The following is a 14,884-nucleotide window of genomic DNA, read 5'->3' on the forward strand; positions in this document are numbered from 1 at the left end:
GTATCACAGTTTAGTTTATATATTATATCTGTATTCTCTCTTCTGAAATTCAATTTGGATCAGCTGAAATAATGGTTCGAGTTTGTTTAGTTTTAATATTTGCAAAATACTATTAAATATTATAAAGCCAACAAAAAAATCATAAATTGTCCAACAAAATAACATGAACTCACATTCAGCTTAAAATATAGTACAACATGCTTGAATTTGCATAAAGTTCAATAGTTTATTTTACAAGTTAAATAATATCACCTCAAGCTCATTTGTAGCATGAATACGTTTAGCCGATATTTTAAAGTCAATAATTTGAGTCATTCAAAATAATCGAACCTAATCGCTCCGAGTAGGGGTGATCAAATTTTTTTATTAACCGTCGGAACTGCTCGAACCGAATTGTACCGCACCGTTTTTCATAATATTTTATAAAAATCGCGATTAAAAATATTAATCATAAATCGCACCGCATATGCGGTTCGGTTATTTTTTTTGCCACGAACTGCATCAAACCGCACCGCCTAAACCGTTTGCCGGTCTTTTATTAAAGTATTTATTTCTTTTGCTACAATATTTTGTTTGAAGTTTGAAAGTAAAAAGATAAAATAGTGTAAATATTATTTTTGTTGTGAATGTGTTGTGTTGTTAAATTATCAACTTAGTTTTGAATCTTGATTATTATTTTATCTATTTTGATCTTTATATACTTTGAACTATATTTTATATTTGAATACAATATATTGTTGTTGTTTTCAAATAAATTAGAATATATGTTCTAATATTTTTCATTAAAAAAATCGTAAACCGACCGCAATCGCTTGAAACCGCTCAAAACTGTAAGGCTAATTTTCATGTAAAATCGTGATTAATTTTTCAAAATACTAACCGACCGCATATGGCAATTCGGTTTGAATTTAAAAAAAAAAAACCGCAAAACCGCACCATGACCACCCACGGCTCCCAGCCACATTGTGGGCTTAAATGCATTTATCGATTATTACATAAAAATTGAAAAGTAAATGAGCTAACAAATTTAATTTGAATCTAAACATTTGCTTGCTAGAACTCGATATTAAGTTGTAAAACAAATTGAGCTCTAGATTATTTCTTTTTTCGGGTTTTAATAAAAAAAAATTTAATCTTGAGCTTAATTTGTTCTATTAAGAATAGGAGTGGAGTGTAAACAAACCGAGTCAAATCACAAACTTTTCAAGTCAAGTCAAAAATTATTTGATTAATATTCAAACTTATCGAATTCGAGCCGAGCTCGAACTCAATTTATTTTAATCGATAGTTTGCTAACCGCTCACAAATCATAATATTTTATTAATCTAATATAATTATATATTAAATAAATAAATTTCAAGCTTTTCAAGTACTTATATTCAAGTAATAATTCAATGAATACGCGAACATGTTCGAATATTTCGAGTCGAACTTATATTCGAGCTTTAATTCGAATCGATTTCGAACCAAAACTTTTAAAATATTCGAACTTCGAATCGAGCTCGAACTAAATTTCGTCATATTCCGATCGATTCAGTTCGTTTACGCTCCTGAGTTAACAAGCCTAACACACGCAGACATGGAAATAGGCGATAGAATTTTTTTGACAAGTTCTAACTGATTGTAATATACTTCTTTCTACGTAATAAAAAATGGAGTTCCTTCTCAGCCTATCACTATCATATTTGACTCCCCTCTTTATTCTTCTCAAGAGTCGCAAAGATATAAACTTGACTTCTCCATTTAGATCACTGTTGTTCATAGCTCGTCGTGCACCTCTACTGGCTGTTCTCTCTTCGGTGCCTCTAATTTCTCTTGCAGTTCCTGCACATCACATTTTTCGATTGAAAAAGTCCTTAACAAAGGAAACCGATTGTTATCAATATGATAATAGTAATAGTAATTATAAAAAAGGGCCAATGCATATTGATCCGAGTGTTAAAAGAGCTCGACTTTATTTAAGAAAGATTTGGAATCTGACTCCTATGAATAAAGAGATGCTATGAGAGAACTTTTCCCGTTGATGGGTCCGATTCGACCCAATTCTGAATTGGGTGAGACCCAATATACTACGAACATTGGTGGTTTAAACCAGGAAAAAAAAGGATCAAGAGCTTGAAGATGAACCTTAAGTTTGTGGTCTAGACATAAAGCTGGAGTTGACAACAACGCTAAGTATCTGCAAATATAAAAAAATAGAAGACATGTTACCAGCATACAACAGAAACACAAAAACATGCCTATGAAAGAACAGATACTCACTCGCAACGACTTGGTTCATCTATATCCGTAGCCTCATTTCTCAAACCACATCTTAACTTGACCTGTTCAAACATATCCCAAAACACAATAGAAGAAGTCAAGATACGTATATTTGGAGGAAGTTATGCTTTTGTAGAAGTGTCATCTATTACTCTAGCTGCACGTTCCAGTTGGTTTTTAAGCAAGTGAAGACCAAACAATATATTTATTTTCAAGGCCATGTTACATTGTTTTTAAAAGATTTAAAACAAATCAGGTCACCAAACACATGACAGGATAAAGTACACATTAATCGTGAAAAAAATTGCTCGTGGCAGAAAGGAGACAAGAAGCTTATGCAAGAGGTCATAAACAAGAATTTAAGATACGGATTTTAGTCTACCTTTAAGCTTCTATCTGGGCCATTCCAGCACTTGTCGCCATTTGAAAATAGCATAATTCTATAGGAATCATCAAATTTCTCCCAGTTCCTACATTATTAAACCATTATTATGAGATGCGACCCGAAAAAACAGCCCCAATTAGTAGAACATATATATAGAACATACTGCCAGTGAAAGCAATTTGACAGAAGTGCTCAAACCACAAAAATGCTTACCCCAAACCAGATGTACTATGACCCTCCACTTGTGTAGCTTGTTTAAACGGACAGATTTTGTAAACATACCTGAAGCAACAGTTTTCATGAATTTAATAAATTAAAGAACTGCATGAAATAAAAAACTCAAATAGAAGCTAAGGAGCTAACTTATTCTGATTGATCTCAAAACATTGACCATAGAATGAATGGAATTCCTTCTCCGGCCCTACAACAAAAAAATAGAGGTATTGACATCTCATCATCTCTCTCAAAAATTAAGATGCAACTTTTAAAAAAGATTCAACTTCACTAAAATGTCTCAATTACCAAAATCTTGTTTCAGCTTCTGTGTCAAACTTGTTATCCTTGACTGCAGTTTGGACAACTTGGCACTGGATTCATCATACTCCTTGCGGACACGTTCAGCATCTACAAAAGTGAGACACGAAACAGATGACTATCTGCTTTCTTATGTTTATGCCTGCTGAAAAATGGGCAAACTCTCAAGTACCTGATTTATCTATCGGAGTTTTGAATAAATTGACAGCCTTAAAGATGCTCCTTACTGTTTTCTGTATCTTCTCCAACCAAGATGGGACAATAGTGCTAGTTATGTCTGATCAAGTTGCATCAGATAGAATTAAGACACTAGTTATATTTTAACAGCGTTTACATGAAAAAAGCATTAGCAATGTGTAAGAACTGCAACCTTAGATCCAAAAAAGAACCAATGTACCTGAAAAGCTTGATTCATCATCTGACTCATGTATGTGTGAAGAACTTGAAACATCATGATCACCACCCTCAAATTCGTCAATATGTTCTACATCATCATCCTCATCATCATACTCATGCCCATTACTCTCTGAGTCATAGCCATTGTATTCCTCATTGGTTTCTTCAGTCTCATCACGATTTTCTTGATCCTTATCTAGAGAGACATCAAGCTCCTGCGATGGTTGATCATTTTTCTCCCCTGTCCACCGGGAAGCAACAAGACGCCCTAGCTCTTCCCGTGATAGCGACTCAGTGTCTTCAGCATCATTATTCTTCTGGAAACACAACACAGACTTATAGTCATCTGTCATTGGTAAGACATATGTCAAGCAGAAAAGGATTTAAAGTTGTTGGCATAGTATAGCATGTTTTGCGAAGGGAAAGGCCCTTCTAACAGCAGTGTTTATACACCATTCACTTATCTTATCCACGAACCATCAATAAAAAAATATCCAATTTCCATAGGATATGTCAACCAGTGTCTGTTGATACAAAGGCAACATATTTCCAGCTTCAAAAAAGTAGCGTTCTGCCACAGAGAACCTGTAACCACACATAAGAGTCGGCATCTGAGTAACAGACTTCTAAAACCATCAGCCTGTCACACCCAGAGATCTTTATCAGCTCTTCAAGCACAACTCGGAGAAGGGTAGGATTTTCGTTTCCCAGTCATTTATCAAAGGCTCACAGTCATGAGCATGGATGCTACATCCATCATGTGCTCCTTGCCTTCATTCCTTTATTCTGGCTAAATGCCCAAGACCACAGCATACAAGATATGAAGTAGTGCTAAGGTGTATCACCTCCGAAGCTGAGAACACCATCACAGCTTTCAGCAGTTAAATTGAGTTGAGGATGATAATACCACAGAGGTGGTATTTTTTCTGCAGACTACAATTTCTTGCTGGAGACTTTATCTACTGAAAAGTGATGCAATTTTTTCATCCTTCTCTTTTCTATTATTGTTTGAGGCATATGGATGAATTTGTGACATCTATTCTTATTTATTAAGGAGATTTGTCCTTAAAAATTTAAAACTAACTCAAGGGACAAAATGATGAGACAGGATGCTCGTGGGACACTTCAGTGAGAGTACTAGGTTCCAAAGTGGAATCTACCAACCAAACAAAAACCAAAAGAAGGACAAACGGGCATAGATGAAGGCATACCACATTGTCAGTGTCAAGAACAGCTTTGCCATCATCAAATGTGGAGCTTTCCAACTTCTGTTCTGTGTCCTATATAAGAGAAATACATACAGAGCATCAATACAAAAAATAAACTTCAAGTGTTCTGTGTCAAGTATTTTTTAAAGAAGACTAACCTGGAAAGAATCAGCTCCATGCTCTTCTACTATATGGGTTGAAAGTTCTTCTTTCGTCCTATGATCATTATGTTCAGGTTCACGGATGGATTCAAGGTCTCCACCAGAATTCTATTAATGTCATATGAACAAGTTAAGGTGTGCCACCGTAATTGAGACTGTAAATATTTGAGCAGACAAAATGAACCTCTAACTAGCTTTATGAATAAAAAGTTAAAAAGGCCTAAGATTTTCATAATACAGATTATTGAGGCTAGGAGAGATTGACAAATCTAACAGAGATTCACATAAAAGTGAACGTAGAACAAGTCTACACTAAAAAGTTCCAGCACCCCCAATATCTAATCTTGAAGGGGTGAGGTAACTAGATCTTTTTTTTTTCTGCACCACGGTAATAGAACTCGAGGGCCATGAGCGGTACATTAGAATGTAATAAAATATGACTTGAATCAACTTTGGAATGAAATAAGAATGTAAATTAAGTGATAGTTCTATTTCATTCCAATTATTGGTACAGAAGAAATGAAAAAAGAAAGAAATAAAATTATTTTTAATGATCAAATATTTTTTAACTAGTCAAAGTAATAGCTAGTCAAGAATATTTTATTATTATTAAGTAAAAATAAAAAAAATAATTATTGATGTTCTATTGGTTGTTATAAAATTAACGTTATCATATAAGTAATATTAGGGAAATATTTTGTAAAATATAAAAATGAAGAGTTAGAATGGCTGTGCTCATAAAAAATATGGATAAGAAAATAGTCATTCGCATTGGAATGAGTATTCTCGTTTCAATGCCCTAGTAAGCATGGGTGTACAGATTATGATTATTATATTATAAAGATACAGATTTTAGTTCAAGTAAATTAGGGAAATATTTTGTCATATATAAGAATGTAGAGTGAAAATGACTATTCTCATCCAAAATAGATATAAGAATAACCATTCTAATTGGAACGAGTGTAATATTGACATGGTATAGGAAATAAGTTGAGAATGATCATTCCATCCCGACAATATTCTCCCATACCAAGCATGCCCTAATGAATTGATATTATATCATTTACACTTATAAATTAATATATATACACACACAAGATTCATCATATAAATTTTCTTCAGGCTCCAAAGGCAGGCTTAAGATTTGTGCCAACGAAAAAAACAAAGGAAAATCTCATCAAATAAAACCTGTAGATGCTGATCAACTACGCCCATCTCATCATGGATATCGTTCTTCCCATATTCAATGTCTTCACCTTTCTCACCAGCTGCAACTTTCTTCTCTTCAGCATATTCCGCTTCTCTTCTTTCCTTTTCTTCTTTTTCTTTCTGCAGACGTTCTTTTTCCTCTGCCTCTTCAATCCGTTCCTTGTGCTCTTGATGAATAGAAAACATAAAACAACAGTTTCGAGTTAGATAAATTCATTGATCATAATGAGTGATCATAAACTTGATGAATAGAAAACGTAAAATTCGCACAACCAAGCTCCTCTATCCAACCCATGTAGTCAGATTATCTACATCATTCACCTGTTGCTACGCCAATGTAAGCACTGTTCTCCAGCACACCAAGGCTATGCGACATTTATTTTCAACAACAGGCTTTTTCAATTATTCAAGCTAACGAACAATGTAAGATGTGACTCAAACCCAAATCACTGTTGAAGTTAGTTGGCAACATGGGATATTTAAGGAAGATGTTAAACATAAAAAGAATATTGTACTCATGATATAAGAGATGAGTTGGCTGTTCAATAACTAACAAGGCAAAACATTCTCTGACCCTTCTGCATTTAAATGATATGATCTGATCAACATCTAATTGGAATAATAACTTCAATCAGATCCTCAGATCTTGGAAAGGATATAAATTATTTATTACACATTTTTAACACCCCTCTAGGCTCAATAGTAATGGAGAAGTCTTTGTCAAAGAACAAAAATCTGGAAGTTTTAGTTAGGAAAATGGAAAAATAACACCATCATGGTGTGGGGGCAGATGTATAGCCTTGTTCTTTAATAAGTATATGCAGGTACACAGTAGAAGGAAATGTATAACCTTACCTCCAATTAATAAAAAACTATTACTTGGTCCTACAAAAAGGATCAGGGGAATGGTATGGGTAAACTGTAAACATAAAGGTATGTACCTAAAGTGATGTGATCCCTACGAAGATCAATGAGCAAAGTGATGAAGGATCACTCACACGATTTGTTCAACGTTCGGATGGAAACAACGTGAAAGATGAAGTAAATGGCGATTCATAGAAAGGAAAATGTTAGAAGACTATGCTTGTTATCAAAGTTCAAGCCCAAAATTAATTAGTTCTGGGCTAGAGGCTTATTCATGTTAAAGGGTGCCTCAAATTTTTTTTATTCTATTTGTTTTGAAAAAAAAATTAATTCAGGATTTTTATAATCTAGCTTAGGTAGTATTTAATCCCGTCATACTTGTTTTAAGTTGCCAATGCACATTTAAAAGCTAGGCAACAAATATTATGTAGAAATAATACGGTTTGTCATTAATAAAATTGTGAATTTTCTTCAACTTGAGAGTTTTATCTCGTATTCTTATCGATAAATTTCTACTTATGTCATTCAAAATCCAAATTTATCATCTTCCCTGAAAAAGTATCGTCCAAACAAATATAAAACCTTGGTATAATCCAATTTGTGATTATCATATAATTGTTGGGTCGGTCTCCCAAGTCAAACCAAAACCTAGTTCTTGGATCATGGTCTAGTATCATTGTGTTTGCATTAAAGTCATCCAGAGAAAGATTTTGGAGCATATTTTTAGGGTCCATTTAATTTATTACCGAGTTTCCTCATCGTAAAGGCTCCAACATTTGGCTCCTCGGGTTCTACAAACAGACCGCCTCTAACACATACTTAAAAGAAACGATGTGACACTTCAGGTCAAATCCCATGTAATTTGGTTGCCAAAAATGTATGCAAGAACTCAAACAAATTTTCCAAGAAGATTTCATTTCTCATGAGTTCAAAGAATGTGGGCATATAGTCAACAAGCTCATTACCACACACATTAAAATCTATTTTTAATGTTTTTCCTTTTGTTTTTAATTTAACAGGAAAGGGTGTGCGTGTCTGAGGAATAATATCATGGTTTAGTACCCCAAAAAATTATTTGATAAAGAAAATAATCTTATACCCTTGAGTTCTTGAACCAATCCACTGAGCACTTTCTCTTCATTTTTTAGCTTGGATAATTCTACTTCGTCTTTGGCTATGGCTAGTTTTGCTTGCTCAATAATTCGCTTGCGCATGGTGACACCTTCCTGATAGGTGGCGATCTTTTTCATCAACCTGTCTCTTGCAACTTTGCCAGCTTCCCAACAGGTGTTTGAACATTTGATTTTGCTATTATACTCATCACTCCCATCACAGCAATCTGCCACAGTTGTGCAAGTTCAGTATTTCAATCCTAAACACATGAGGTACGAGGCCGATAATTTTTGCTGTTTATGGGAGAACAAGATTATACAGAATACATATTATTTACCATATAGAGCAAATGAAGGAGAAAAAAGTAAATATTTACATGAAAACTGCAAATACATATGCATACTATCAATGGAGGACGAAAAATCGGCCAAGTTGACTTTAAGCCATTATTGTGACATATTATATAATGACTATTAACAAGAAGTAGCTCATGAAGAAAAGCATGGTATGAGAACATAAAGAAACAAACATGTAGCTTCATACATAATAATGAAACAGACATATAGATAGCTTCATGCATAAAATTAGCATTAATCTTTCTGCACTTTATGAAGGCAGTTTAAATGAATGATATAAATTAGAGGCAGTGCAAAGCATGTCGGATAAGAAACTCCTCCTATGGAAACAAGACCATATAACTCTTGCTTCCAACATGAAAAGATAGTTCAACCCCAAGTTAAAAGAAATAAATCTATTTTATGCAAATGGTAACAGGATAGAGTGCATATTTCTTTCCCGATTTAGAAACCGAATAGCTATTTGATCTCTGGGTCTCATCTTCATTATGACACAAGAAAATCCACGCTTAAACCAAGGTAAGTAAACGAAAACATGCTCTTCCAAAGCTTAAAACTGATTATGCTTGGGATATGGCAAAAATCTCGTTTAATACTTTACAAGGTTTATCAAAAACAATCCTGGGACAAGTATCAAGATCTCAAACATATCAAACATGGATTATGAGTCGTGATGCTTTCTGTGTCAAATCTAACACTTGTCATATCAAAAATTGACAAACTTGATACAACAATTTGCCAAAAGTATTTAGGGGGATCCCAGAACCATCTCCCACAATCATAGTTGACATCTTCTCATGTCAAAAACAACTATTGTACATTCATATATTTAAACAAAATAACTTTGAAATAATCAAGTAAGCTTTGTGGGGACAGGAAAACGAACTATTGCTCAAAATCCAAATCCTTAATTTTCAAACAAAAAAGAGATAATTCTGTTATCTCGCAACTTATAAGCTGTAGAGTCGATAAAATAGATCAAAGGCTAGACAAAACAGTTTTCATATAGTGCTCAAAAAAATATGGTCCTAAGCAGTTAAAACAGCTTTCGAGAAGCTAGAATGCTTACCACAGATACCATCATTGACCCTAGAAGAATACAAGACGAGTGGAGTATGTCCAGTGTTCTTGCAAAAGAACTTCCCATTGGGACAAGCTGATGTTCCTGCACGACAGAGCCCCTAGTCACTAAACAGACTAAATGCAAACTTTAAGAACTCACTTTGCCACAAATACAGATATTCGAACCAAAATTGCCTAAGCACTACATATTGTAAGGGGGGATAAAAAGAGTACCGGGTTCATCGGAGCCATCAGCGCAGTCACAGAAGTCGTCGTTGAGGTGGGACTTGTTAAATTTCTTTGATCCATCTTTACACTTGATCGTTCCCCGTGATGATAACCCTTTGTAATAATTATCGTCTGCACTTGAAATACACAACACCCGTGAGTGAATGCGCACACAGACTCGCAATTTTACACACAGGACAGACAATCACATTCATGGAAACTGAAACAACCTTCAGGAGCAGCCCCCAAAATCGAGTCCTTGGGGGAAAAAGATGCCGATCTGCTTATTCCTTGTATCATCAATATTACAAAAATGCAACCAAATCTTAATAAATTTTGGAATACAAGTTCTTTCATCTTCTTTGAAAACCCAACCAAAATCCAACTATATAATCAAATATGCACAGCCGATATAGACCTGAAACGGAAATCGCTCGCTCTTCACTGTAAACGACTTGGAGCACAGCACGGAAGATCCGAGCACGCACAGCTCCTTGTTGCTAAAGAAGGCCAAGCCCAATATCCTATTTGGGCTTTTGGTTTTTTTTTTTTAATTTAATTTCTTCAAATTTATGATGTTGGAAAACCAAGCCCAATATCCAATTGGTGTTTCAATGCTTTTTCTTTATCAGATTTAATATCTTGTTAATATTCCTTAAAAATGTTAATCAAATTATTATTTTAAATTTTATTTATTTATTAGTGGTAAATTAAATTACGTACAACCAAAATTTTATCATTTTAGTTTTTCTCTGACACCAGATTGATTATTGTCAAATTTTAATCTCTTCAAAAAAAATTACATGAGAAGAGATTGTTCATACGAGAAGGGGTGAATTTTATTGTGCTAAAAGTTAAAAATAATAAAAATTATTATGAGATTTTTCTAGATTTGATTATTACTAGGAAAAATAAAAATTGAATTCTGACAAATAAATAATTATCATGCAAAATTAAAAATTCAAATTAATATTTAATGAAAATTAACATCGGTTTGGGTCAACTCCATCATTGGGAATTGATTAACTTGATTTTCAATGCAATAATATCAAATTTATATTTGAATATTCACAATTGCAATTTTATTCCCTATCTTGAATTATTATTAGCTGAATAGAAACAAAATTTTAAGTCAACATGTTGGAATCGTAAAAAAGTTTAGAAAGAGATTGAATAAATTATTTAAAATTTTCTTCCAAACTTGATTTGATATTAACAGTTGAGAGTTGTTAATGCATATTTCTCGACTGGCTGAACACGAATGGACCACTGAAAATGGTTTTTCAAAGGAGGAAAAGCCCATCTGGAATACTGATTCAATATATATATATATATATATATATATATTCTCACTTAAAACAATTTTTTAACAAAGTAACTAGACAAATAACATAGGCAGATATAGACTGAGTAGCTGGAAATAAACAACACAAGAATATTGGAAGTTCGAATGCAAAATCCTTATTTGTCTCCCATACTTCCACTCAAAGAAAAAATTCACTAAAATACTTTGGTTTTAAAACAATTTGTAACAACTCGCTTCAATTATGAATTATCCAATTCCTACATTGAAACTCCTAGTATCATCTTTAACACTAAATACAAAAGCCACATTATCTATTTAACCCTAGATCCAGACAGATATACACGATACTCTAAACAAATAAGCTTGAACATTTTGAGTGAATGTGTACCACAAGATGATATCGAGTAATTAGATATGAACAATATGCGTGTGTTGTGGAGCATATTGAAGATAAAAGCACTGAAGTATGCTTGGGATCTTTGATAAGGAAGATTATGATAGTTTATGTTTCTTCTTCAGTCTTGAATCCACATTTAAATAAAAAAACTCTTTCAACGGTCAAATGTTCAATAAACAAACAGTTGTACTGATATCCGACACAAAAGCAACTTGTCTTTTGTCTCATTTCCCTTCATAATACTCTGTGATTAATGTTCGTTGGAATGTATCCAAAAATTATAATAAACGACTTCTAAAAAGTTGATTCGCGAGAGAGAAAAACATTTGCATATATTTGTCTCATTAGGAGACATTAAAGGAAAATTGGATATGTTGGTTAATGTTCATCGATTTGTTCACTAATCTTCTGACTTATCGAGCTGGTATGCAGACATACATGCCATCTAGAAACCAATCTATATCTTGAGCTATTTAAATAGTCCGATGATAGTATTGTAAGCAGCTTGATCTAACAGATAGATATGTATCCTTTCTTTAATATGTCTATATGGAGAAATATACGGTCCAACAAGAGTCTTGAATATTAGGCTGTTCGACTTGACTTATAATACCTGGCTCGAAACTTCTTAATAAAAAAATAGCAGATGGACCTAGAAACAGTTCGATGTTGTTTGTTACTTAATGAATTTCATTAAGTGAAATTAGATTGTCACAAAAATATTTTGCATACATGTAAATCATATTACACCTACATCATATCTTCTATACTGGCTACTTTTACTGCCTCCACCTCTTTTTCTTCTTTATTATTTCTTCTTTTTATTGATGTTTCCTTCTCTCTTCTTCTTATCTTCATTTCTACTCATCCAGCTTCTTATGATATTTGCCTTTTTCGATATCATCATGTTGCATGCAGTCCATCATTTCATGCATCTAGGCACTAGTGGTTGATTGTATGTGATCTATCCAAGGATTTATTTGTTGTTGAATTCTAGTAAGTTGGCTGAATAGCTCAATAGAAGTGTAAATTGTAGTGCCCAAAACACCAGTATACATAAGTTGCATACATAATTTAATAAGATAATTGATTTAAATGAATTAAATGATGCATTCGACATGTTTAATTTATTTTGAATATTTATATGTTTATTTAATGGGATTTAATTGTATTGCTTGAGTTGAGTTTTTCAGACGAATATTCGATGTTGTGCCGGAGATAGGAGATCGAAAATGATTGAGGTGCTAAAATTAAATGTTATATTTTTGTTTTAAGAAATTTATGAATTTTAGCATTTTAAAGTCAAATTTAAATTTGTAGGGGGGAATTAAAAGATTTTAAAGTATCTTATTAGCAAATTTTAAAAAAATAGGAGATTTGATTCTTGAACATGGTGTTTAATGTTTTTATTAATTATTTGATGCTTTAATTCAATTGTTATGTTAACACTTAATTAAATTTTCGAATTTTTCTTTTTTTAAAAAAAAAAAGAAAAAGAGGATAAACGCACGAGCACACACACATGCTAGAAACCTAGGGTTTTTGGCTCCATAGCAGCCTCCATGACTTTTCTGCTCCTACATCCATACTTTGGTGAGATTTTCACAAGTTTTGTCAAGGAAAACATTTAGCGATTGTTCTCTGTTCATCCTCCTCGTTCCCTCGCGTCGTATTCGTTTATTCGAGTGTTTATACGCAAAGACATGTTCTAAACCTTTCTTGACGTATCAATCTTGTTATATCTGTTATTTTTTGATATTTATACATGAAAAACATTTTTATATATGAAAATTTTGAATCAAAACATGTATTTGCATGCTAAAATTTTTCTGCGCAAGATCCTTCAAGCTTTCATGAATTTTTGACGCGTAGGCTTCGTGTGGATCATCTGGGCTATTGCTTCCATGTATGGGGATGTATTAAGATGTGTTTAGATGATATTCATCAGTCCTTGAAGGGTCGAAAGTGGTCTGGTCGCGCAATGAATAGGTGGAGCGCAGCTGTCACACTGGCTCACTCGTAGGGGTTGTTTTAGGTGTTCCACTGGTTTGGGCAGGTGTGGGCTAGGCTAGGGATCGTGGGTAGTGTTTGGACCTTGTTTTAAGGTGTTAAGGTGGGTCTGATCTTGGTCGTTTATGGGCTGATCGGGTAGGAAAGTCGTTGGAGACAAAAAGGGGCAGCACATGCGCATGAAGGCGCGCAAGGTGCTGTGATGGCCGGCTTGTTCCACGATGTCCATGTGCAATAACTGATCGATATATACATACAAGATTTCAGGATCAGTTTCTCAAAGAACTGATTCATTTTTGAAAAAGACTTCAAAACGCCGTAGTCTTTATCAACCCCCTTTCTAAATACTTCACTCATATTAACCGATCCTAACACTGCTAGATTCTGATTTGACTAATGAAAAAGTATATATTCAAAGCAAAAAACGGTCAACAATAACAAAAAGATTAAATATAGGCAATAATGTAAAGTGCATAAAGTAAATGAGACAAATATTTATGGATGTTCGGACATAAACACTCCTACGTCACCCTTCTTCCATTTAGGAAAGAATCCACTAAAAAACTTTAGTTTTACAACTTCTTATAACAACTTACTTCAACTAAGACTTATCACTGTTGAAGTTGAAACTTGAAATGTCTACTACTCGTTTTCTTTAAAATATACTAGAATTTTTTTTTCTTTCGGTCGAAAGTTCACACATATATTTATATACTTTGCACCATTTAAAATCAACCAACCAACCAACCTATTATTTAAAAATTCAAAAGAATGTAGTACTAACATAAAATCATAAATCGTCAAACCAAATCTAAGACTAGCATTTTTCAAAATAACATAAACTCTTAAATCCTCTCAAAAATCATTTGAAAGCAAAAAAGTCATAAAATCTTTAAAGTCATACTAATGCGGAAAAACTAGCAAAGGTCTTCGAGTTGTGTGGACCATCAGTCCAGCAAGTTCAACCATCAATTCCTCCCATATAATCATAAACATCCTCACTTACATCATTCACACCTAGTGAATCTAATGACTCAGCAAAACTTAACCTGTAACGTCCCAGATTCGACGACTGTCATCACTGTATCAAGACGAGTCTTTACAGCGTGCTTATGTCCTCACTCACACGCACCCTAGGAAACTTCCCAGGAGGTCACCTATCCCAAAATTGCCCCAAGTCAAGCACGCTTAACTTTGGAGTTCTTATGTGATGAGCTACCGAAAAGAAGATGCACCTTTGTGATATGAGTAGTACAAATCAAATCTTTTAAACCCTCTTTAACTGTACAGTCCATTACATTGAACAGTCTCGGAATCCCTCTCATTCCCGTGTGGGTCGGTTCATTCATGTTCCCTCCACCTAGAAACCTGCCAGGAGCCGCTCATTGTCCGT

General features: G+C 33.8%; 1 protein-coding gene across 2 annotated transcripts; it reads right to left on the minus strand.

The window, feature by feature from the left end:
- Positions 1-1,395: 1,395 nt before the first annotated feature.
- LOC142530928 (glucosidase 2 subunit beta) lies at positions 1,396-10,254 on the minus strand. 2 transcript variants are annotated; one of them, XM_075636865.1, is made up of 16 exons: positions 10,009-10,254; positions 9,785-9,910; positions 9,558-9,653; positions 8,119-8,358; positions 6,135-6,322; positions 4,944-5,054; positions 4,789-4,857; positions 3,579-3,891; positions 3,354-3,458; positions 3,170-3,271; positions 3,011-3,068; positions 2,861-2,929; positions 2,645-2,732; positions 2,263-2,324; positions 2,128-2,179; positions 1,396-1,824 (listed from the first exon to the last, which is right to left on the minus strand). In XM_075636865.1, the coding sequence occupies exons 1-16, from the start codon at positions 10,133-10,135 to the stop codon at positions 1,759-1,761; spliced, it is 1,872 nt and encodes a 623-aa protein (XP_075492980.1). In that variant the 5' UTR covers positions 10,136-10,254; the 3' UTR covers positions 1,396-1,758. The 2 variants fall into 2 exon arrangements, with proteins under 2 accessions (XP_075492980.1, XP_075492979.1); XM_075636864.1 differs by having other exon boundaries at positions 3,579-3,894.
- Between the last annotated feature and the right edge of the window lie 4,630 nt (positions 10,255-14,884).

The sequence above is a fragment of the Primulina tabacum genome, chromosome 17, assembly GCF_025594145.1.
Source record: "Primulina tabacum isolate GXHZ01 chromosome 17, ASM2559414v2, whole genome shotgun sequence".
NCBI lineage: Eukaryota > Viridiplantae > Streptophyta > Magnoliopsida > Lamiales > Gesneriaceae > Primulina > Primulina tabacum.